Source organism: Haliaeetus albicilla, chromosome 10, assembly GCF_947461875.1.
Source record: "Haliaeetus albicilla chromosome 10, bHalAlb1.1, whole genome shotgun sequence".
NCBI classification, from domain to species: Eukaryota; Metazoa; Chordata; class Aves; order Accipitriformes; family Accipitridae; genus Haliaeetus; species Haliaeetus albicilla.
Window position 1 is genome coordinate 19,774,231 of NC_091492.1, and position 25,629 is coordinate 19,799,859.

Sequence of the window (25,629 nt, forward strand, 5' to 3'; positions counted from 1 at the left end):
GGAAATAAACTAACTGATAATACATTGATCTTCTCTTAAAAGCACAGGAGTGGGACATAGAAGATAATTCTTCCCTAAGTTTCTCATCACATCTTAATAGGTACACACATTCTGATTTAGACTCCTGATTAAATGTGTGTGGGGGTGTCTGCAGTTTACGCAGGAGCTGTGTGTGCTTTGTCACTGAAAAGGGACGTCTTACTTCTTCAGCATAGGCTCAAACTACTTGTTGGTTGCAGTCTGCATGAGTTAGGCCTGAGTGTGGCCCATGAGCAGAGACCTGATCAGGTCTCTTCCTTAGAATTGTGTGGAAATGCTCAGTGAAAAATAACAGCAGTATTAGTAGAATGTGTTTGGGTGAATTTGGCATGTTTATACCTACTGTAAAGCTCCTCAGCTGGCAGTGTAGGTATGTCTTCTATGTCTTACTTCCCATTTTGCAGAATGAGGCAATAATAACACTCTTCTTATCTATTTAGTCTGAAAGCTGTTTGTGCAGAGTCTGTCTCCAGGCATGAGCATAACAAGTTTTTGCTATAAGAGAGTCTTGAACTCGTGTTTTCTAAGCACTAGTATGAGACAAATAAAAATGTTTATCTCCTTCACAGCCATTTTAAGTTCCCTTCAGCCTGTATCAGTTTCTCGTCAAGACCCTGATTCACGGAAGAATACGGTCATCGAGATAACAAAGCGGGCATTATCAAGAGGCCAGTGGCCACAGGTAATAAATATGCTACTAGTCTTCTGTCAAGTATTCATATTACATATTCACTGTGCATCATAATATCACGAGTGCCCAGCTGAATAGGATTCTATTGATGTACAAAAATGAAGTCAGCTCTCAGGTATATAACTGGTTTAGGAAAGGAAGATGAGAGGCTGGTTCCCAGAAGGAGTTTTCTTGTGACAAATGGGTCAGTTAAAATCCATCCAGTGACAACTGCTGTTCCAAATGCAGATGCTCTTGACTTTCTCTTTTCCCTAGTCAAGTCTTAACATACTGTCGTCAGTGTAGCAGATGACTTGCATTGGTATATGTGAATGAGTACTCTCAAGCTAGCTCTTGCATGAGAAGCTATGTTGCAAAGCTGTGCTCATAACAGTTAGGGGATGAGCAGTTGATGAGATGGGTAACCCAGGCTGTCCACGCTCCAGCATGAACAGTACTTAAGCTTAAAATATCGATTTCACATGTGGAGAAAAGCTGAGATGAAGCTCAGTTCACTCTTTAGGTTAATAATGCACTAAACCCAAGACTTAGATTAGTCTAAATTGTGGAAAGATTTTAACATGGAAGCAATAGTTACTGATTCTGCACAGTTTTTCCCATGGTCATTCCTCAGCAGCAAGTCACTGTTGCGCTTCTAGGCCTTGGATGGCTTTCCATCCTGAAGAGCTAATGGGGCAGGGGTTGCTCAAGAGGAAGAAGAGTGTTGAGGCAGCAACTCTGCTGCTTTTGCAACAGGGAGAGGGCTCGGATGGAAATCCGCATCCTTTGCAAGCAGAAAGACCTGGAGCGGTTGTGAACCTACTGACATCTCATTTGGCAGTGCCTCTCTGCTTTCTTCTGTTGCATTGACTCTGGTCTCATGTTGCCTTCAGATACTATGAATACAGTATCATTGCCATGCTGCTGGACAAATACAGTCAGTGATATAAGACCTTTCTCTAGAGATACTCTGTGCAGATTTGTGTATAAACTCATGCTTTGTGATTTGAATTATTTCTTGACTTGGTTTCTTAGGGGTTAATTTACTTAAAATAAAAACTCAAAGAAGTGACTGGTTCAGTAGCTAAAGTCACAAGGTCTCTTTAGTCAGAGTTGGATACTCCCTACATGACTGAGAGAAGTTAACTTTTCCTTCACTTTTGTTCCAGTGAATGGCTCTTGAGGAAAATTAAGAGAGGCAAGTGAAGATAATAGACTTCAGTAGCAGGTATCTCTATGACAGCTAGACCTGAATACACTGCTCTACTTGCTGAATAGTCTCTAGAAAGAGAGAACATTCACGTAGGGAAGACCAACACTTGCCACTTTTCTTGAAATGGCATTATTTAGACACTTCATGCATCATTTTTACTTAGCAAGCACCTTACAAAAAGCTTTTTAGTTAATGTTTAGGCTACTTTAATTTGATTCATAAATGCATTTTTCTAAGCTGCCATAAATACTTTTAAAACCTTCATTATTTTTTTCAGTTTGTCAGTTATATGGAGGATTTTAAATATGCAAAGCTAGGAAGGCTTTTTTTTTTTTTAATACTGTGCTTACAAACTACTCTGATGCTTGCAATTTGCTAGACTGTTATGGATGAAGTGATTCCAGCAAAGCCCTGGTAGACCTAATCTCTGCTGAAAATAGCATGGGGAGGAAAGGGGAATTGGCTCTACAGCAATACTGCACTTGGGATAAAAACTAGATATGTATCATGGCATAAATAGTCTATGAGTCAGGTAATCTGGGAATCTCCAGGACTAAGTCAGCAGTATAACTGGGGGTGTCACTGGGTGATTCCTAGTCCTGTGCCCTGGCCACACCTTCCTCCTACTCTGGTTTTTTTTGAGAAACTTGACCACAAGATGATGTCTGTCATATCCTCTTCAGAGTGCATGGGCTGCATTCTCTTAGCACAATAGAAAAGAAAGAGTAGCTGGATTCCCTGTTCCTTCCTCCTAAAACCAAAACACAACAAGCAGGGCAATGCTTGTGCTTATTAATAGCATGAGGTTCTGATAAGTGCTTCTCCCAACCCTGTATCAAAACGAAGGGGAAGGAGGGAATGATTACTTAATTTTCAGTCAGTCACTAATACGTTTTCTGTGGCTTATGACATACGCTAAGCAGAAACATATCCATTTTGTGTCCATGTCAGAACAATTTCTGATTATAGAATGCGTAGTGAAGGACTGACTGTAAATCGGTATGTGCAGCTGTCTCTATCACACCTTAGTACAGCCTGTGTCTCTTGGGTGTGACCTAATGATGCCCTCTTTCATCTAGCCTTGACCTGTTCATTTGGACTGAAGTGGGAGCATACCTTGAACACTCTTTTGACCCAGACCAGTTCTTGTACTGAGGTTTTTTTGGAATGCTTCTTATGATCCTATAGTGATATGAGAAACACAGATCCTCCTTATATTCCATAGGGGGCTGGATTCAGTGTGTCACATTGCAGCTCACTGTGCATCTAATGAAGTATCTTTCAGACACTAATTCAGAAACCTTCTGGGTATTTGGTGTGTCTGAGTAATTCAGGTTCAGAGGCTGTGTAGTGATATGTAATGCATTCAGAGCTCTGCATCACAGATGCATATGCTCTCTCTGCCTTTTGTTGCTACCCCTCAAGCTGTGATCTTCTCATCTCACTCATGTTGATAGCATCTGTGCCAGTAAACGCTCAAGAACCTTATGCACTTCATGTCAGCCCAGACTCTTGATGGTTATACACCCAGCAGTTCAATAAGGAGCTGCTGGCAGAGGAACAATTCTCCTATCATTACCAACACTAAACATTTCAAGTGAAACACTTAAAGCCTTTTGTACCGTATTTCTGAACTGATAAAGGCCTTTCCCCTGAAATTCTCTCTTACAAAGCATTTGTTTCCAAATCAGGATGGATCAGGTTAATGCTACTGTGAGCATCCTTCACTTATTTGTTCATTTCCTTTCGAAACAGTAATGATATTCTTGTGATGCAGTGTAATATGTCACAGAGCTTGCATAAAAAGTCAGCCTTTATGTAACTGATGGGGAAGTATAATCTTTTTATGAAATGTGTGTATATATGTATTTCTTTCTCTTTAAATCCAAGATACTGATTTTCCCAGAAGGCACCTGCACAAACCGATCTTGCCTGATCACATTTAAACAAGGTGAGAGGTTTTGTCGCATCGTTGTTGGAAAATAAGGTGTGAAATATTAATTTGGTAGTTCTGGTAAGGCCTATACTTCTGCAGGTACCTCATCCACAACAGCACTGTAGTAATGTCTGATATCATTACCGTTTCAGTGGCGCTAAACCCAATATTTTATACTAGTCAGTTTACTTTTCTGATTTTTGGTATTTTGTAGGATGCAAAATACCTATGATGTATATGGTTAGTTGGTTGGGGTTTTTTCTGGGTACAGTTTTAATCTAATTTATTTATCCAGAATTGACTGTGATTATTATGAGATGAACTACCAAAATACATGCTACTTATGATGTTCTTTTAGCTCAACTTACAGTCATGCCATCTTAGATTCCTGTAAATTTTGCCATGCAAGACCTAGCAACCAAGTTAAAAAATCTCTTTGCATAGTGCTTAGCAAGGCAGGCCTTGCGATTATTTTTAACACAGAAAGGTACTTGATAGCATCACTGATCATTAGATTGTTGTGCTGCACTTCAGTTAAAGCCACGTTGCTCTCCTTTCTTACTGTTGTACAGTGCCTTGGGTAGCAAAGGTACAAAAACAGTACTACATGCTCAGATTCATATCACTTATGAAGATAATCAGAACAGAAAAGGGTTCAGGAAATCCTCAACAGCCTTGTGAGCATCTAATCCTTTGAAATGAATGCCAGTCAATGGGGAGATAATACACAGAAAACGAGTTTGAACAGTCTAGGAATGTTAGGCAGCTTTCTCCTTGAAATGGAGACTAACCCTTTTCTGTCCTGACATCTTGCTGGTTGTGCTGCTGATATAAAAACAAACAAACAAACAAACAACACAGAAAACCTACAACAATAAGAACACTTCCCATTTCTTCTCACATTTTTAAAAATTTCTCCTTCCAGATACCATGTCTTACATGAATCACTTAAAACTCCCAACTGCTGTATTAAGCTTAGTCTTAACAATCAATTCCAATTTGTGGTTGCAGGTGCCTTTGTTCCACGAGTCCCTGTACAACCTGTGTTGCTCCGATACCCCAACAAGCTGGTAAGCAGAACATTCTTCTATCACTAATTAGTAATACAGAAGTCAAAATCCTGACTTAAACAGTACCTACGATAAATATTTTGCCTTGTCACTGAAGAATCTATTGTCCTGAGCCTTTAGCATTGGAGCAGCCAGGCTTCCCCAGTGTCACCATGGTGTAGTTGCTATTCTGATTGTAAAAAATTACTGCTGGGCTTCTTAGCTATAGTTAAAGTAAGAGGGAGCATAGGAAAGTATTGCAGCGGAAGTTAGAAACTTCCTGCAAAGCCACAGAGCCTGTACTTTGAAGTCTAAAATGCACACAACTTCTCTACTAGTCACCATTTTTTTGTTTAAGCTCAAAATACTCTTACTGCAAAGGGGCTTGCAAAGTTTTGGAACAAAAGTAAAGCTAAGCCATGCAGTACCTCCAACACCCCCTCCTTCAGGAGCCTCAGGAGGGCAGCTTTGCAGATGGTTCTTTTCCTGCAACTTTCCCATGTTATGCGGAGTAAATGTTTACACTTTCTGCCATGTATAGGGGCACAGACGTATGGCTCTGCTTCACTGACAGGTGTAATGCTGGGACATGAGTCTAGCAACTTGTTAACTTTCTTTTTAATTACCCGGTCATCCAACAAATCCAGAAAAGACCAAACTTTTCATTTCTAATGGTTTTTAAGATTAAAAACCAGTGATTGTTATTGTTGTTGTTGTTATTTACAAAGAATCCTTTGTAAAATCTTTTTACAGATCAATTTCAAAAATTAAGGGAACAACTAAAGGGGACTGGTATTGCATTTCACTGAAAGGATTTAAGGATCTGAAGTATACATTGTAAAAATTATATATAAGTAGTAATAAACATAAAATAAGGAAAAAAATATCAAAAAAAACCCAAAGAAAAAGCATGACAGATTACCTGTGCAGAAATGTCCTTAAAAACTAAATCAAACATATTTATGAGGGTGCCCTTCTAAAGGAACTGGTAAAGTCCTCTGAAAAAGTCTTACTAGATTTTTTTTTTCCAACCTCTGTTGTTTGGATCAGAATGAATGATTTAAAATATCTAAGTAACTATATAAATTTTGTTCCCAATTGTTGATATTATCAAAAGTCTGCCATACTTATTTCCAAATTTTTAAGGCAAGGAATCCTAGTCACCCTGACACCTTTATTTATTTTCACTACAGGACTATAAAACCATCTTCTATACTGTAACTTATCTGCTCTCTGACTTTCATCTGGTTTTGTCATACATTTCTGTGTTTTATTTTTCTCCTTAGGATACTGTGACCTGGACATGGCAGGGCTATTCATTGTAAGTTTCTTAATCCTACTGAAAATTACATATTGAATTTTTTTCCCCCATTGCTAAACAGTCTGCCAAACAGATTCAGCTAAGCCAAGACACATGTTCTTCTAGATCTGTTTTTATGAGGGGGAAATACTTGGTGATAATGCTGTCATGCAGTAGATTTCATATCTGAGTGGCTAGAGAAAGGGTTTGCAAGTGGGGAAGCATTATTTCCAGCTCTGCCACCATTTTGTTTAATTTTTTCCTATGTTTTGCACATTACACTAGAGCAAAAGAAGTATTTTAAATTCTTTTTCTTGGGGAAACAATAATAGTCATTAAAATCCATAGTTGTTTACAGTTTCCTACATGGTATACAAACAAGAAAAAATGTTCTTTTATCCCCTTTGTTTATTCATTCTTCCATCTCATTTGAAGAAGATGGGCAAAACAAGTATTAATTTTCCCCACCTTTCCCCATTCAAACATCGAGGATTCTTCTTTAGATTTTTATTTTTGCCTGACTCAACAAAAGCAATTGTTTTGAGATCCCAGTGAATAGGCTATATATAGAGATATAGATACAGATAGTATCTGGCATTGAAATAATGAAAAATATTTCAATAAACAAGTTAGGCAGTGCATCTATGTTTATTTCTCAACACAGGTGGCCTTCTAATGTGCTAAAATATTTTATTAAAGTATTAGAAATCCTTTACAGGTGCACCGAAAATATGTCTGGAAAATACTTTTCACCTTATAAACATTCATTAAAATGTGGATTTGTAGAATCCATATACCACATTTTCATGTGGAATATGTAGTGTATCTAAGTACAGCAGTACTGATTTACTGACTAAAATTTTTAAGGCAACTAATTCTGAAACATGTCTGAACTGGTGGAGCAGATCATAAGCACCTTCTAAGCTATCATTAGTTAATCCTAGCACCGGCATACTTGTAGAATGGACATTATGAAAGCTGACCTAGATGAAAATGTCCATCTCGGTTTCCCAAGCATTTTTTTGCTATTATTATTCCTGCTGTTACAGTTATCAGCATACTGAGAGTAACAAACATTGCAAATTCAGTAGCATACTGCAGATTTCTCCTATGAAGGATTTATGATGGAAGATTGAAAAGGAGCTATGTCTTCAGTTATGACAGATGGCGTAGGAATAGGTGAAGAAAGAAATGATATCAGAGGTATTCCTGTGGAAGGAAGGAGGCTGCCCAGTCACTAAAAATTGAGAAATGCTCTAAGCCTGGTGGCTGGATGATGAAGGCTCAAATTGAAACCTATGAAAAGATGAAAGAAACAGCTTGGCAAAATCATGAGAAGAGAAGGGGTAGAATCTAGAGATTCTTAACAAAAACAGCTGGATCCGTAAGAAGAACATCCCCCGTGCAAACCTGCAGATCACAAAATGCAGAACTGTCACACTCTTTGTAAAACTTCCTGGATATTGTGGCCAGGATGGGACAGTACCAGTCTCCTCCTCAGAAACATCCTGACCCAGTTTCTGCTTTCACTTACTACTTCTTTCTTTCTTCTGTGCCTTACTGGGAGGAATACCTAATGTTACGTGTTAGAAAATCGAGTGTTAAGAGTGGATTCCTGCAGAAAGTAGAAGGAATCCCTTAGCTGTTCTCCTGCCTTTTCCTTTTATTTTTTTTTATTTTGTCCAAAACAAGAACAGAAGAAAGATTGCTTGAAGGTTTTCTATTATAATTTACCTGATTTAAAGTAAAGAGCAAATGTGCATTTCTGCTTAAAAATCACAGTGAAAAGAACAAGTCAGAAGTGGAAGTGATTATGCTTACCCTCTTTCACAGTTTCTTCCTCCCCCTCCCTGTTGATACTAAAATTTTTGACTTTTTCTGAAGGTCCCAAACATAATGACACTTCATTAACACATTTGTGGAAACGCTGCTATGATTTGCAAAATGGCTAGCAAATACTAACAAATCCTTGCTTCAATTCTGCAGAAGGAAGTTACTGGTCCCCTTTTGCAGATGACAGAATAAAAGATAAAGCTAATTCTCAGAACCAAAGCTCTTAAAGCGTTAAAATCCAGTATGTATTCACCTCTTTAAAGATGAAGACACATATAAATTTTGCTGGCCAAAGAAGTGTATAGTATTGTTAATATGCATGACAACAGACAACAAGTTGCCTGCCCAGTGAGCAAGAAGCAGCTATATGCAGAAGCCCTGTAGAAAAAATGTTGAAAGCAACTTCAGAAAACTTCACTGCAAGGTACTTAAAAACCTCACCCAATATTGGCTGTGTTTTTGTCAATGCTTTAAAAAGTTTCATCTACTGATGTGCAAATACTTTGTTTTTCAGTAAGTAAAATGTATTTTTCTTCCTCTTCCTCTTTGCCTGCAGAAAAGAGCTGTGCATAATGACGGTGTGTCAGCTCTTCACAAGAGTAGAAGTTGAGGTAAGAATTAGAAATATTTTTGTACTAAGATTCAGCAACCAGGGAATTTATACTTTAATATAAATGCATTATTCATATTATCAGTCAATTATTCACATTATCAGTCACTGTTAGTGAACAATAAACAAATGTCTCAGAAACAAGAACAGAATCACGGTGAGTAATATATTTAGATTTGTTGTCCATATCTATGTATCACTTAATCTAATGATTTCCTAAAAGCAAGCTGTCAGAAATGCCTTTATTTTTAAAGCATTGTAAAATCATTGCTAATTATCACCACATGCATTTTACAGATGTTAAAACTAAGAATTATAATACGTTCTGTTAAAGGTAACAGCTTCTTTCTTTCTTCATACTACTTACAATTACCAATACAGTCTTTGTTGCGAAACAATGAAATTAATTTTAAGGGAGCACCTTGTTACTGTATAGTACATGCAGTAGACACATTTATAGAAGGTGTACTAAAGAGCAAATTCTCCTAATTTTGTACGGAAGCACATACCTATGTAATTTATCTATGTGGGAGCAAGAAACAGCTAATGGAGCCCTTCCAGTAGAATGTTTATTTTCCCCTACTTCAGAACAGAACTCAAACTTGCCTGTTAGAAAATAAATTTCATGTTCCAAAAGATGAAACTGAAACATGAAAAAATATGCAGCTTTCACAGCAGCATGTGTCCTCAAAGCAGAACTAATTTCTTAGCATCAAGGCAAAAGATATTCCATTTTAAAAAGAGAAGGGGCAGATTTAACTGGGGAAGGAGGGAATCAGACTACTTCTTTTAAGAGCAGACATTTCTGTTGCTGTCCCATACTGTAAGCAGGTAGCCTCTCCACTCGCATGAGTCTTGCACTGCCTCTACTAACTGCACATGAACAGTGATGTACTCCTGTAGTCCAAGGGAGTATGTGCATGCATGTCTAGTCATATTCTAAAAAACTGTAGATATTGAAGATGAAACAGTGAACCTGGCAGTGAGTTTTAGGGCTGCAAAAGATACAGCATTTGGCAAATTCTGTATGAAGAGAGACTAGGTCAAAAGTAGATCAGAGAAGTATTTTTGCTACTGGAAGAGCTGTGAAGAATTTTTCTTGGAAAGACTGCAATTTGACAGGGAAGGTATACTTACTAGTCTTCATCAGGTAAGCAGCTGGGTGTCTTTGAGAGCATGCGTGCCACCTCAGGAGGCCAAGAAACCAAATTCTTCATCCCCAGCTGTGGTTTCTGGCAAACTGGTTTTCTGAATAATTGTAGGTTTTTTGAAGGGGATGGAGGTGTTGTTTAATCTGCCAGAGATTTAGGTTGCTGTCTGAGCAAGACCTTAGCCTCAAACGATGTAATGACTGCTTTCAAGACCATGACCCATGTTTGCATAGATAAACTTCTCAGAGTTATGACTTCATCTCAACCAGTGATGACACAGTTTTCTGTGTCTGTACAATGTGCCTGCACTTCCTTGATTTAAGAGTTAGGTGACTTCTGAAGGGGAGTTGTAATAAGCAGGGATGTATTTCAGATGTTGAACAGAGCTGGCAACTGCTTACAGAAAGAATGGAATCTCAAACCTTCATGTAAACAGCTAGATCCCTGCTGTCCTTACAGGGGAGAAAACTTTTAGCTATAAACAGAAAATTGTTATGGCTATTTGACAGGTAACCTATTCCATAAACTTACTTGTTTTAATCATAAAAATCATAGAGGCAGCATTCCTTAAAAACAAACATAAAAAGGCTGTTCAGGATGGACTGCATTTATATGGGACAGTTACCGCTATATTAGTGCATCACCAGCAACTGCAATGTAACTGAAGAAACATATTGACACATAATTAGCCACTGTGTCTTCCAATGAACCATGAGCAACACCTTATACTTACCCTAGAATTGCTGTATTCCAGGATTTAAGGGCAAGATTGCAGGGTGAGGAGTAGCAGAACTCAGATAAATGATAAACATAACTGAGAAAAGGCATGGTAAACAGAGCTGCAAGCAAACACTGTAGACTGAAGTAGAAAGAACAAAATACTCCTCCACACACACTACTTTGCAAACAAACAGATGCTCATTCATGCCATGTTAGATAATAATTCATCTATAGTACATTTTTAGTGTAATGCTACTTCAACTTCTTACATATTAACATTGAATGAATCCTCAACAGTAAATGTATTGCCATTTAGATATCTGGGGTGTTTTCTAGGTTTGGGAGGAGAGGCAGTTGATTTGTTGGGGTTTTTTACTCTCTGCTTGGAGTTCCAAAATTTTACAGTATTTGTATCCAGTTAGTGCTCTACTTAACAATTCAGAACTAAGATTCCTTAACATTTTTTATCATGGAGGAAAAACTTACAGGAAACTTATCAGTCACATGCTGACAGATACAACTAACAGGTACGAGGTGGGATTGCAGGGTGTACTTAAAAACATTAAAAATCTTACATACACTATTCCAATATATATCATCACTTAAAAAGGATCTTTGAAAAGGAATGTACAGTATTTCAGACTCACATTCTTACTAATGTAGCATTTAATTTTCTAATTAAGTATTCATTTATTATACTCTCCTTCTTCGGGGGTTTGATTTTTCATATGGAAGCAGCTTCTACCAACCTTTAAGAAGTAGTTTTGGACTAAATCTAGTTTGTGTGGCTAGTGCAGAAGAGCCAGAGTGGTTTCTAAGGCGGTTGAGACCTCTAGTGTCCAGTTCCTTCATTGCATGGCTAATTATTATTTTTCTCCTGTTTTTCCCCCATTCCAAACAGTAACAAGAAATTGTTCATGTTGCTAATAAAGTGGCGACTATTGAATTGATTGGATAACTTATCTCTTTCAGTTTCTGCCTGTTCATGTCCCTACTGAGGAAGAAAAGAATGATCCCATTCTTTTTGCCAACAGAGTCCGACAAACTATGGCAACGTATGTACTCAGTCATGAATAAAATCTTTGAGAACTTTTATATCCAGCAATTCCATATACATCCTAGCCCTAAAGTAGAATTTAGTCAAGTCCCAGGTGCTATATATAGGAATTGCTCTAGATTTTCACTAAGAGGTGTCAAATTCCTATACTAAACCACCCTGATTGTTTTTATATGGAGCATAAAGAAGGTTGTCTTACATTGGAACATAGTATGTTCAATTCATGGAAAGTTGGAATAAATTGTTCCCTTATTTGCTTGGCAAGAATAAGTGGGTGGTTTGTTCTCCAGTGTTACTAGGCTACATTTACAAGACTGTAAATCTTAAGACATCATGACGCTGCCATAATGTAGTTTCACAGTATGGTTTCACAGTTTAACAGAATGGCACATATTGCTTTATCCTACTTGGAGCAGTGCAAGAATGAATTATCATTTGTTTTGTACATTAGCATTAAAGCCAAACTGAGACAGAGAAGGGAAACAGTCAACTAAAAGTAATTTTAATATAAGAAACTGATTTTTCTTTTTCCTTAATTTTGTTTCAGTGCTTTGAATGTGCCAGTCACTGACCACACTTTTGAAGACTGCAGACTGATGATTTCAGCAGGACAGCTGACTCTACCTATGGAAGCTGGGCTGGTGGAATTCACCAAAATTAGCAAGAAACTCAAGTAAGGGAAGTTTAGCTGTTGGTAGCATAATTACTGCAGTGCTGCAGGTGTTGATGGCCATCGACAAAAGGATAAATTACCTGACAACTGACTTGGCCATGTGTAATACAGTGTACTTATGTATACAGCTTACATACGTAAACTATATGGAAATCAGAGATGAGGAAAATCCCAGTAAGAACCAATCCTGAGTAATTTTTGTGGGCAGTGTTACAAGAGGGAAAATGCATTTTTCTCACCTTCTATGGATTTATCTCACCAAAAGGTGAGGAAGGTAGAGCAGTACCTATTTTAGGCACTTGATGGTAGTCTTGGTGCCCAATTTAAATTGCTTTTGTGGAGATGCACAGGCAGTGTGTGGTAGGAAGTAATAAACCTTCTTTCCAGCCTGAGACTTCAGCCAGTGGCTTACTGTTCATAGTTGTACTGTGCAGCCATGTTTTGCTAGTGGTGTCAACTTCTTCTGTGTGGATACAGTAGAATTTGACGACTGAACCACTTAATCATACAGTAACTCCATCAAATAACTTGGCATGGCTGTCGTCACATCTGAAGTACGTGCACAGTAAATCTTGACTTAGTACATATGTGCTGTATATCCATTTATAGAACTCTGTCTGGAACAATCTTCAATAGTTACCTGGTAATCCTAATTATTCTTACTGTGGTGCAGTGGTGTATTTCTGCAGAGAGATAAGATACTTCTCAGGTTGTAGTGATACTAGCATTTGGGTAGAGAGTTAGCTAATCGAGCTGAGATCTATTCCCTTCTGTTAAGGAAATATTCTCCCTAGAGCATGATGCAGCAAAATAATGCTGCACCTGAATTTATGGTAATGAAAAGCTCTCTGCTAGACTAGCCTAGTAACTGGACAGATGATTCTAGGTTTAGGAAGTTACTCTAAGGAAGTCTGATATATCCAAGCATAGAACTGCCTGCTTTTAATATTAATAACCAGGGGGAGCCATCCTTAATTGCTGATTTCGTATAAAATATCAGGCTGGAAGTAACAGCATTTCTAATGCTGTACACACATGCTCTGTTTGGCTATTACTTATCTTTTAACACTGTAATAACTCCTACTGAAATTCCCATCTGTCCAAGATCTGCTGCATAGAAATATCTCCTCTCCCTCATGTTTGCATAGCCTAAAATGGAATCATGTCAGAGAGCAGTTGGATACCTTTGCTGCTATTGCAAGTGCTTCCAAAGGGGGAAGAATTGGAATTGAGGAGTTTGCAGAGTACTTGAAGCTTCCGATTTCAGATGTCCTCAAAGAGCTGTTTCTACTCTTTGACAGGGTGAGTAGTTGGTTAACTGACTTGTTGACAATGTTTTGTTAAAAATCACATCCCTAAAGGATATTTAATTCATTGTGTCCAGCTTAGTAAATGCTTCTTCGTTAGCAATTCCTGTAGGAAAGATAAGTGACTCTTATAGTTTCCTTCTTAAGTTTCGATGGAAAAAGGTTGGTCAGTTTGTAGCTTGTGAGAAGACAGCCATCTCTTGGACCAAGTTGCTGCACCACCATCAGATGATAATCTTCATGCTGGTAATGGCTGAATATTTCCTTTTGCCTACCCCAGATTTTGAGCTTATGTACACTCTGACAGCTTAATTAACTGATATAGTTGTAAGCAGATAATGTAAGGCAGATTGAAGGTGACTAGAGTGTATGTTCCTGCTGTGTTTGTGAAGGGTGCTATGAGACATTACAAGGACTCCTCTTGCCTATATCCCGCCATAAAGGAGGCTATGCGTTAATCTGATCATTTAGGCTTTCCCCCATAGTCAGTGGTGATCTCTCCCATTTTCTGCTTCTCTCTGAAGATGAGAAAAATTGCTCTGTGGATGCGCCCCTCTGACTATACCAGAAGCATCAGTGACTAAGCATAGCATAGAATTCATCTTACTTCTAGGCATCCAATATGTGCTACAGTGCAAGCAGCATGTTGTACTGCAAGTGCGTATGAACTGGAGTTTGTTTCTGATCATAGGAGCTCTCCCAACTCAGCATCACTCTTCCTGATCAAGTTAGCTTCAACGGTACACCTGTCCTTGGGAGGTCATTGCATTGTATATGCCGATTAAAACTGTTTCAGGATTTTTCCAGATAAAAAGGTTTTACAAGCTCTAAAATAGAGAAGAATCAAATGTATTTCCTTAATTGCTGAATGCATTGAAGCTGTAGCAGAGCTAGGTACTCATCCTTTCTTCATTCTTGCCTCCCCATCTTAGACCATTGGCTCCTATGAACATGTAGTCTGAGTCCTGAGGCACAGTACATACAATAGAAATATGGTGTGGCAACCAAAATAATTAAGGGCAACCAAGACTCCTTTCACTTTCCCTGTCTGGCACAATAGTATCAGTGACTAGAATTAGCAATGTAATGCTCAATTCACTAAAAAGTTGAAGGCATAAAAGATTGCAAGAACAGACAAGACTCTAGTAAGCTTTTGCTGCATTCATCTTTAAGGAGATCAGCTTAAACTGAGAAACAGACACACTAATGTGGCAGGGCTTTTTTCAAATTGCTTCAGTTATGAGCACAGGTATTTTGAGACTTCTGCTCTGTGGCAGCCTCATTGTTTTTTTTTTTTTCTAAAAAGATTCCTCAAATCACATAAAGCTAACTATACAAAGAAGAAAAAAATAGAGGCGTATCAAAAATTGGCAGAAGCTACTGAGACCTGAGATAACTCTGGCAGCTGCAGACATGCACAGAGACAGGGAAGTCTAAGCACGCAGATAAGCTGCATTTTGCCCACGCCCAGCTCAGACACAATACGGCTTGGGAGAGTTACAGAAGCACTGGATCTCTGAGGAACAACAACTTTCAAAAAATCTTCGCCATGTTCCTCGCTAAAGCTTTGCTGAGTGGAGGAAGTGGTAGTGGTCGTGGAGGGAGCCTTGCACGTGGCCTTGGAGGTCTCCTAACAGGAGGTGGACACAGAGGGAATCTTGGAGGACTTGTCGGAGGTCTTGTCAATCTTATAAGTGAAGCAGCAGCTCAGTATAATCCAGAGCCACCTCCACCTCCTCACCATCATTTTACGAATGTGGAAGCTTATGAGAGTGAGGAGATCAGGCAGTTTCGTCGCCTTTTTGTCCAGCTGGCTGGAGATGATATGGAAGTGTGTGCCACTGAGCTAAGGGACATCCTGAACAAGGTTGTTTCCAGACATCAAGACTTGAAGACAGATGGCTTCAGCTTAGACACATGCCGTAGCATGGTAGCCGTCATGGACAGTGATACAAATGGCAAACTGGGCTTTGAAGAGTTTAAGTATCTGTGGAACAACATCAAGAAATGGCAGTGTGTATACAAGCAGTATGATACTTATCAGTCAGGCACTGTTGGGAGAGCTCAGCTGCCAGATGCCTTGAAGGCTGCAGGGTTCCACCTGAACGAACAACTCTGCCAGGTAATCGTGCGCAGATATGCCGATGAGGACGGTAGCATGGATTTCAACAACTTCATTAGCTGCTTGGTACGACTAGACAGCATGTTCCGGGCCTTCAAGTCCTTGGACCGAGATGGAAGCGGACAGATCAAAATGACCATTGAAGACTGGCTGCAGCTGACCATGTATTCATGAAGGTATAGCAGAGAAGAATAAGGTTCGTCTGGAAGATATACGTGGAAGACTACAATCCTGTGCTATAGAACTGTAGTCTTTTCCTTGTTCTAAGGCAGATGTAGCTAGCGGCAGATAGCTCAGCTTAAAAGTATTGTGATTCCTCTTGTGCATGCATTAGTCTGCTTTTCTGAAGGGTTTGTGTAAGTTGTCAGTTGGACAGCTGCATAAGTCTGTCTCGGAGAACTATCTCTAGACTCTGAAATGAGGGAATATGTTGAAGGATCAAAGCTTAGTTATTCACATAAAGTGGCTTGTATAGGGGTATATTATATAAAAAGCTCGTAAGTTTGGCGTTGATGTTACTGTTTTGATTTGTCAGCATTCGCTAAGCTGGAATAAAGCTGTTTGCCTGAAGGCAATTGCTAGTAAAGAGTGTTGTGCAGTTATTTCTAACAAGGGGAAAAACATGAGGGTTGCAATAACTATAATGATCAATGAATTTATATAATCATATTTAATTTCCTTCCTACTTCTGCTTTTTCACGCTTGTCTGCTGAAGCAAAACCTGAGTGGTATTGTCAGTTCTACCTGCTGGCCAGGACAAAATTGAAGACTTATATAAGGCTACTTTTACAACTTTTTTCTCCTTTGTACAATTGTATTAACTAGTCTTTTCTCTCTTTCCTTCAAGCCTTATTATAGTTATAATGAAAACAACTTAAAATACTACATTTATATTTAGAGAAGCTTGCTGTAATAATGCAGTCACATAGCAGACAGACAGCCAAAATCAACCTCTGGCTATCTGAGTTAAATTTTATCAGGGTGCAGTGTCCCACTCAAGCTAGTTATGCAGTTCTGTCTAAGATGTCAACTTTTGAGTAAAAGAACAAGGAATGAAATGAACTGTCAAAGGTACATTTCTTGGAATTAAGGATTACATAGTTGATGAAAACAGCTCTTGCACTGCAATGTAACAAGGCAGATTTCTCAGCAGGGCTCTGCTGCTTTAAAAGAAAATTGTCTAGGGTGTGTGCTAGCTGACTGGAATGCGAAAGATGAGTTGAGTAGCACAGCCTGTGCACTACATGCAGTCTCCAGATGTAAGAGTGCACATGCCCCTGCCCCTCCCCAGGGAGACATCAGTGACTAATTGAGAAACACCTCACAATACCTGCAGGGCATCTGAATGCTAATGGAGTACTGTGGTTTGGTTTTGTTTCTAAATTTCCATAGCTTTGATTTCTGAATCCTGCAGTTACACTTGGCAAATAGTACTTTCCAAACTGATGAAATCTCTTCCCTGCTATACTTGCAGAAGCCTTTTACTTGCAACTTAGGAAAAAGTAACTTACAACTTTTGCCCAGACTTTTTTCCTCCTGCACTTTGTTTAATACTAAGCTGGGTGACACAAACAGTAAAAACATTCGTATTGGCCCAGACTGTGATGAAAGAGGTCAGTTCCTTCCTAATGGCATTCGCCCCCTTCCCAGTTATTCAGTGGAAAAGCACACAGTTATCCACAGTGGCATTTGGGCTCTGAGTAATAGAAAAGTGAGCATGAGGGAAAGTGTGGTATCTCCAGGTGTGCACCATCCTACCAGGTTTGTTTCAGAATTTCCCTTTCTGACTAGTTAGAACTTGCATGTAGCAACAGGCGGTGGAAATTTTGGAGTTACAGCAATAGCCTCTTAAATGATGAGCCTGGATATGAACATGAGAGGCGCATCTGCAGTTCCTCCCCAAAAGGTCCAGTTGTAGCTTCTCTGTGGTAGCCCCATAAGTGACTCAGGGTTTACTGAGCTAAACGTGAATGACTAGCACACACATACAAACTTGATTTTCCCATTGCCTTACATAGTGAGAAAAAAGTTTTGAGGCAGTAGTACTTCAAACTTTATTGACTGCATCTGTCTTGCAGTGCTTGTGCAATTCTAAATGGAGACTGCTTATGAGAATGCAAACTTTATAGTTTCCCAAAGTGTAAGATTTACTGTATTATATAAAAAAACAACAAAACCCTAGTTACCATAGCATGCTATAGTGGAAATAGTAGCAGAAGACTAGTGTCCTTGAAGAAAACAAGGGCTGTTGAGGTTACACTGTTTTGATTATTTTATGTAACATAAATACAAATATCTAAATATTGATGTTCTGCTTTGCTACTGAGAGAATTGGAGCTCAGCTCACATGTTGCTTCCTTAAAATATTCTTGGCTGCAAACACAGCTAGGTATGTGTAGAAAGACTACTGCAAGTGCTTGCTTGCAGCAGTGCTACACAAGCACTAAAGGTTTTCCTGCATTTTCAGTTTAACTTCCATCTATTTTTCCAGGCAACAACCCCATCACTTCTCCTTAACCAAAATGCCAGAGCATTTGGAAGTTAGCCAGCATCCTAGGGTTTAGCAGAGCTAGTCACAACATGAACTTGCAAGTATAGTAACTTTATTTCCCACTCAAATGGCTGGAGTCCTGCGTATCAGATTGCGCTCAGTTTTGATACTGGGTTTTAGCACTTTAATGAAAGTATTATGACCCTTATTAGCTCTTGTCATTTTTCCATGTGCAGCCACAGCTGTGTTAACTTATTTAAGAAGCTGTTTTTTAATGAGACTGTTTTATTTAAAGTTTACTTTCCAATTCTTTTCCTGTGATACATACTCTTAACTTTAAAAATAAATTTAAAAAAATACTCTAATCGCATCAAACAATCCTTTGCTAAGAATACAGTCTATAAAGCTGTCCAAAAATAATACTCCATGGAATTTGAACAATGATTGTCTACACTCTTGCTTCAGTTGTTTTAAGAGTTTAGGTTTATAATGATACATTTTAAAGTTGTATCTATTATTTCTATTATGAGAACTATGATGTAGCCAAAATATTTAAAGTCAAACGCTGCAATACGAGAGCACAGATTTGTAAATAAAACAGCACTTCTGAGAGAAAGTTGTCCTTTTATAATGATTAAAAACTGTCAAAAGTTATATCCCTTAGACACACATGAAAGTAACTTAAAGGCTCTTCATATCTTTGCTAAAAACTTTCCCGAAAATTCACAGGATTTTAAAGAACAAGATGTTAAAAGGTTGCATGTCTTCAAAAAAGATTGGTTAGACCATCAATATAAAGAAAATAACAGTTGTCTGTGCAAAACAGTCCTGAATTGGTTTTGAAGGCTAAATAAAATTGTATCTTAGCAGTTTAAAATCCTGTCAAATATATAGTTTGATAAAGAAAAGTTAGTGCTGAACACATTATTATACATATTTTGTTAATCAAGAACCATCTTAAAACTTGAATTCAGTAACAGAAATCCCTATTTCATAGAACCTAAGATTTTCAAAGCGCTCTGCAGAGCAGCCTTAGCATTTCTCCACTGGCAAGCTCCATATTCCACTATTCAGCAGCAAAAAACCAAGAACAGAAAGGTTGCGGTTGGTATGCTCAAGTGGGCATTAGAAGTTGGTAGGAGAGCCAGAAATAGAATCTAGATCTGGCTGTTCACTAGATTTACCCAGGAGACCACCCCTCTCTTGCTTGGCTGAAAAAGTTTTGTGCTGTTCTCAGACTTAGGGAGTCCACTTTTTAAAAAATCTCATTCTTCTTGAAATGTACAACACATTATCCACAAAGGGAACTCCACTTTACACTTTTGTTTGCTTTTAAAATGTTTTTGATGAATGCCCTTATTGTGTATGTTCCAAACTATGAGCTACCAGTCATCTCTACTATGCTTTCATTAACTACTCTGTGGCCCATCACCAAACACTTATATGGCTTTTCCCCAGACAGGGTGTTTCCTAAAACCCTCAAGAAACTTGCCGTGTGGTCACAGTAACACTATTGACTTAAGCATATATTTCAACAGGCATCTGCCATTTTAACTATCTGCAGATATAATCAGCTTAAACAGAATTAATCATGAATCCCATCAAAGGAAGCTTCAAATGTTTTGCTGATGTAGCTTTGTAGTTAACACATTGAAATAAATGTTCGTTCACATCAAAACTGGAATTACCAGAGAGGCTGTTACAATGAATTCATTGCATTCCTGGCTTAAAAGGTAGGACAGTGTATTGGCTTCAAAATAGCATGTAGGGCAATGCATTTGCTTCAAGGAAGGGCTTAAGATAGACCACGTAGATTTACTGCATCATCAGGCTGTACTTTTGCTGACATGTATTTTATTGCTGAAGGTTCTTAGGAAGAATTAACTCTAGGCAACAGCCTCACATCATTGGCCTGTTTATTCTAGGATGTTGCATTGGTCTCTGAACTTTAGGAATTTCCAGGGGTACGTGAACTGTTACAGTTACCTTAAACACACCTATTCCAATTCTTGTTAGAGGCTTTTAGAGGGTCATGTACTAAAGAAAAACTTTTAAGTCATTTTAAATCTTTTTTTGTTTGGGTGTTTTTAAGATAGAAATTGATACCCAGCTTCCAGCTATTGAAAATATGTAGCTACTTCAGCCCTAGTATTACATATATTTAGCCAGCTGTTAGTATTTTTTCCAGGAAGAACAAACACCTCTAGTGTTGTAAACTGTCTTAGTGCATGTTGTATAGCTGATTTACACAACAGCTTTTAAAGTGATTTGCAATATTAACTATATAACTACTGCCATGCATATTTTGGTTACAGAATGGAGATGGCACCATCGACTTCAGAGAATATGTAATCGGCTTGTCTATTCTTTGTAACCCAGCCAACACAGAAGAGACTATTCGGATGGCATTTAAGGTAAGTTCAATTTAGTGTAAATCTACAAACGTGACAAATCAAGACTGACTGCAAATCTGTTAGCTTTCAAATCATAAGTTTATAGCTTCAATCTGTTATGCAAATGTGAGTAATACTCTTAAACCAATTGACATTTAAGAATGTGAAGGGGAGGGGGAGAATTGCAGGCTTCAGCTTCATAGAAAAGGGTTTTAAAAGCCATGTGAAGGCACTAATGAGTATGTAACCTGGCAGGCTAACTCCAAAAATGATTCAGCAGCACTTGCAGTTTTTTTGCCTGAGGTTTTTTCTGCTGTGATCCTTCAATGTTACGAGTAGACAACAGATGGAGCAATATCCTCTTGCGGGTCAAGCACTCAGTAGAATCACTGCTGTTAGCAAAGAAGGGAGAAAAAAAATCAAGAGGGGCTATTCAGGACTGGGACATCCAAAATTGGGCTACATCTAAGATGATCTATTGGCTTGTACTATAGTGTCCTGATAGTACAAGCAGCCAAGGAGCAGTAGCTCCTTTCAGGTCTTAGGTACAAGCAGGCAATATGTGACCCAGGGATGCCCAGGTTGTGAATCCCTGAATAGGAAAATGGTCGAGTGACTTCTTTCTTAGTAGATTTTTGACACAGATTCATTATTTTACACACTGATCTGTTCTTATGAACCATATTGAACAATATATTGAGATATGGATCATGTTCCTCTTAAACTGGATACTTTTTAGTACTGATGCGTACGTACTCAAGAGGTACCAGAATTTTTATGGCAATCCATTATATCCACTGGCTGCTTTACAGATAAGGACTACAACTGTTCAAAGTGATTTGTGCTTTTTCAGGGATGTTTTATCACTACAGATTCCTATGAAGAAGCAAGCCTAGCAGCTCTTGTTGCTGTTTTATTGTTTTGTTTTCTAGATTCTACTCTTCAGTATCTTAACAGTTGCGCTGATTATGAAATTAGTCATTTAATTCCCAGTTTCAGCGGGAAATGACTGGTTCAGCTGGTAAAAGCCTGTTTCAGTCTGAAATGGAACTATGGGTTTCCTTTTGCTACCTGTTTTCTCTACCACTAAATGTACTTTCCCTGGCAATGGGAAAGTTTGCCTGTAGCAAGTCCTTAAGAATTACAGCCATCCATCCCTTTTATTTCTCAAGGGGTTGCTTCATAGCAGGTGCTTACTGTCACTGTGCTGGGAAGGATGGGATAATCAGTGTACATCTACTGCCTACATTCCAGTCACCAAAATTCCTTGTTAATTACAATAATTCCTTAGTGGGTGACAGATCACATATACTAAAATTTAGGTACTTTTGTGTCAGAGCATAAACTAGTTTAATTTGATGGCAGATGTGCCATAACTTAATGAAAATGAAGACTAAAACCTAAGATGTTCCAGTATAGAGCAGCTGAATCCAGTAGACCCTTAGCATAGCTCACAGTGATAATTAACATAAACCTTTGTTTATGTTTTGTTTTTATCAGTTTTGTATGGGTTTTATTACTGAACTAATGCTGTGAGGCTGGTTTGTTGTTGCAGGTTTGCTACATACTTTTCCTATTAGAGAATATTCTAATCCCAGCTATAGCATGTACATCGCTTTGCTAAGTGTCTGCTTAGTCTTATTCTAGAGACAATACATAAAATCTTTTGCAAGAGAAAGTAGCTGAGATGCAACCAGTCTCTTCAAATCCCAGGCACTGTTTGCAGATCATCTCTTGAATACGAGAAACCTAATATGGGTGGATAATGTGCACAGAAGGTTCATAGGCAAACTGATGCTAAAGTATTTCTACATTTGATGTCTTTTCCAGCTCTTTGACATGGATGAGGATGGCACTATAAGGGAAGATGAGTTTGCTTGTATCATTCAGTCAGCTCTGGGGGTGCCTGACCTTGATGTTTCTATGCTCTTTAAAGAAATAGATGCAGATGAAACCGGGAAGCTGTCCTATGGTAAGTTACATCCTTTTGTAACAAAGAGCACTCTGATAGTCATATTGACAGTAGGAGTTCCCTACCTTTTTCCTCCCTGAAATTATCTGATGGTTCTCATACCCTGTTTCTGGGGTAAACTGTTGAAGCACAGACCTAGATACTTTGTGTGGTATGCCTGACATGCTTCAGAGGAAAGTTAACTAGCAATCAGCTTCAGTAAAAGGAGCAGGCACTGAAATTTTCTTTGATTCTCTTGCTGCACTATCGTATCCGTGTTTTTTGTATTTTTCAGAGGAGTTCAAGGACTTTGCACTCAAGCATCCAGAATATGCCAAGTTGTTTACTACATACCTAGAGCTACAGAGATACCAGTTAGATATGTTGGAGGAGGATGACACTGAGTCACCTGAAGTCAAACACAGTCCAGTTAGAAAGAGTACAGTTCCAGTCTCAGAAACAACACCAGTTGCAAGAAATAAAGTCTGTCCTGAAGGCAATGAAGAGTGTAACTCAAGTACCTCTGACAAAAAGGATGACTGAGAAGAGTTAAAGAATTCAGCTCTTGAATTCTACAGGATTTTTTTCCCTAGCTATTCATGAGCACAATTGATATAAAATAGAGATGGAAGTTACAATTTTTAAAAAAAAAAAGTTTCTTTTTTTTACTTTCATATCAGGAGGAGTTATTCCTGTTTGAGTCTAAGGGAAAAACCACTGTAACTATTCTATCCTTGATGTCAGTATCACAATACTGGGAATGTTGTTCACTGTCTTCCAAGTTTATGCTTCCACAAAAGTAACAGATGTGCTAAGAGAGGCAAGAGGCTCCAGCACTGCAGTGACCTCTCAGAATGGAGACTGAGGCGTCCACTTGCGTAAAAACAAGTGGAATTTTTGGTGCTGCTCAATTCCTCTACATCCCCAACATGTCTTAAGGGGAAAAAATGATGCCAGAGTGTTTTAGTTTGCAGTATCCCTTAGCCTTTCTCAAGTTTCTGAGAGACACAAATGAGTTACAAGAAGCTCAGAGTTGAAGCTGGTGTTTTCTTTCAGCTGTCCTTAGATTTCCTTAACTACTTGTGAACTATAAAGCCTAAGCTTCTGAACAAGACATGCTGATTCACTGATGTTAACAGAAACAGCTTTAGGCTTAAAGGCTAGTTAAAGATGGAAATGGCTGCACTTCTAACAACAAAAAACTAATTGGAATTCCAAGATAGCAGCTCACAGTCTACAGGAAAATGCAGACAATAAGACCCAAGAATTAATGGACTATTTCAAAATAAATAGAATGTTGTTTACAGTAACAACTGTTCAGGATCACATTAGGAGGAACATTTCAAACTTCAGCATATTTTTATTCTAGTAATTATCAACAGAGGAATGTGACCTTGCTCTGCAAAACTTAAAAGGCAAATACGCTGTCAAGCCATAGTTCTAGTAGTTAGTATCTCCTCTAAAGTTGTCTCCTAGAAACGATGTTTGCATTACTGTGCCATTACTCAATGTGTTCTTAGGGTTTAATTCAAAACCAAGCTCTTTCTAGTCAATGGTTTGAGTATGTTTTGCCTCAGTCCCCTCTAGTGCACTGGAAATTGGGCCTTCACCTTTTTCCATCCTTCATCTGAATGCACTTTATGCAATATTTAAAATATATAGGTATTTATGCAAATACTTCTAAATAAAAACTTGGAAGGGGTGGAGTGACAGGGTATTTTCAAATTAAAACTGAGATGAGCAAAGCCTAGAATGTCTAGTACCAAAAATAACCAATTTTCAGCAGGTGTTCATATGTGAAATGGTAACCTCTGCCTCTGAAGTTACTGCTTGCACTGTCTGGCTGCAAGCTTATTGCCATATTTAATCTTTCTGTGTTAATAATTGTGCCTATCCTGATGTTTCATGTGCTTAAAATAAATCTATATTTTTAAAAGACTTCACTTGAACAGCTAAGTCTTTAGTACAGTGGGAAGGGTACTCTGTCTACCTTAAGGGGCTGGTGGGACTTCCAGGAAATCATCCTTATGATGTTTTACCTTGATAAACACAATGCAACCTGAAGTTGGCATTTTTAGTTCTGAGTGTGATGGCACTTTTATTCATGGTAAGGCTAGAAAAGTAGGACAGGACCGATGCTCTCCCAAAGAGTTACTTCTGTCGACTGCCTCAGCAAGATGGGATATGATACGAAGAAGATTTGCAGATATGTGGAGTGATACTACCATTTTCTGATGGAAAATAAGGCATCACCATTTACAGGTAAATGAGTGACCTCAACCACAGCTGAGAAGTAACAGTCATGGCTTTGTGTAATATAAACATTAGGAGAGGATTTTCTTTCACTTTAGAGAAGGAGAAGCAGGAGTTACCCTAACCTGGCTGTACAGTTAGCTGGAATACATGTTCATTTCTTGGCAAGGATGCTTCTACCTAGCATGTTAACCGAAGTCCTCAGCTTTTCAACCAGCAGTAATCTTTTCAAAGACGACTTCTATTCCAACCAGTAAGAAAAAGATGGGTGGGCAAAGATGACAAAGACAGCCACTTCAAGGTCTTGGAAGGCCAAGGGTGCCTTATGTATGTTCCTGTTGAATCCAGACACATTCGACAACTGGAACACTATTGTGCTCAATAGCATAGCATATTTAGGACTAGTGATTTCATAAAAACCTTCAAGTCACACAAGCTCTTTGCAATTAAGCTAAAAATATTGTGTATATAAATCTACATATCTGGCTAGTTTAAGGAGGAAAGGCCATAAATGCGTTTGGTATGTAGCAGTGATTCAACTATGCTCTGAAAAGGAATCAGCTAAACGTTAAAGACACTAACTCAATATACACACATCTGCTTGATGTGCAGGAAGGGAATACATTAATTTCTAGGCATCATTGTGCTTCAGGGAGCTTTTAAAAGGACCAAACTAAAAGCAGTCTGCAATAAACGGGCATTACATTAAGTGGCAGGGCAGGAACTAAACAGAAGGAGAAGGTTAAAAATATTAAACAGAAAATGGTTCTCAATCAGGCATTGAGGGATGACACCTTTCTGCCTGTGACTTCCAGAGGTGCGAGTTCTTAAGTCTACATGCTGCTTAAGGATCATTTTGAG

At 38.5% G+C, this 25,629-nt stretch overlaps 2 protein-coding genes across 2 annotated transcripts in view; both read left to right on the top strand.

Annotated features, from left to right (window-relative positions):
- Positions 1 to 24,454, top strand: part of LPCAT2 (lysophosphatidylcholine acyltransferase 2) — a 33,530-nt gene extending 9,076 nt beyond the window's left edge. Inside the window, exons 4-14 of the mRNA XM_069793689.1 lie at positions 609 to 721; positions 3,813 to 3,873; positions 4,870 to 4,928; positions 6,194 to 6,228; positions 8,597 to 8,651; positions 11,494 to 11,576; positions 12,126 to 12,251; positions 13,400 to 13,553; positions 20,487 to 20,585; positions 22,395 to 22,536; positions 22,811 to 24,454. Of these exons, the coding sequence (XP_069649790.1) occupies positions 609 to 721; positions 3,813 to 3,873; positions 4,870 to 4,928; positions 6,194 to 6,228; positions 8,597 to 8,651; positions 11,494 to 11,576; positions 12,126 to 12,251; positions 13,400 to 13,553; positions 20,487 to 20,585; positions 22,395 to 22,536; positions 22,811 to 23,058 (1,175 nt within the window). The 3' untranslated portion in view covers positions 23,059 to 24,454. The remainder of the gene's footprint in view (positions 1 to 608; positions 722 to 3,812; positions 3,874 to 4,869; positions 4,929 to 6,193; positions 6,229 to 8,596; positions 8,652 to 11,493; positions 11,577 to 12,125; positions 12,252 to 13,399; positions 13,554 to 20,486; positions 20,586 to 22,394; positions 22,537 to 22,810) is intronic.
- Positions 13,621 to 16,266, top strand: LOC104322900 (calpain small subunit 1-like). The gene has a single exon (XM_069793690.1). It carries the CDS (start codon positions 15,108 to 15,110, stop codon positions 15,852 to 15,854), a length of 747 nt encoding a protein of 248 aa, XP_069649791.1. The 5' UTR covers positions 13,621 to 15,107; the 3' UTR covers positions 15,855 to 16,266.
- Positions 24,455 to 25,629: the final 1,175 nt, after the last annotated feature.

What these genes read in the sequence shown, in the direction of transcription:
- LOC104322900 (XM_069793690.1), top strand. Translation starts at nt 15,108, where the DNA reads ATGTTCCTCGCTAAAGCTTTGCTGAGTGGAGGAAGTGGTAGTGGTCGT.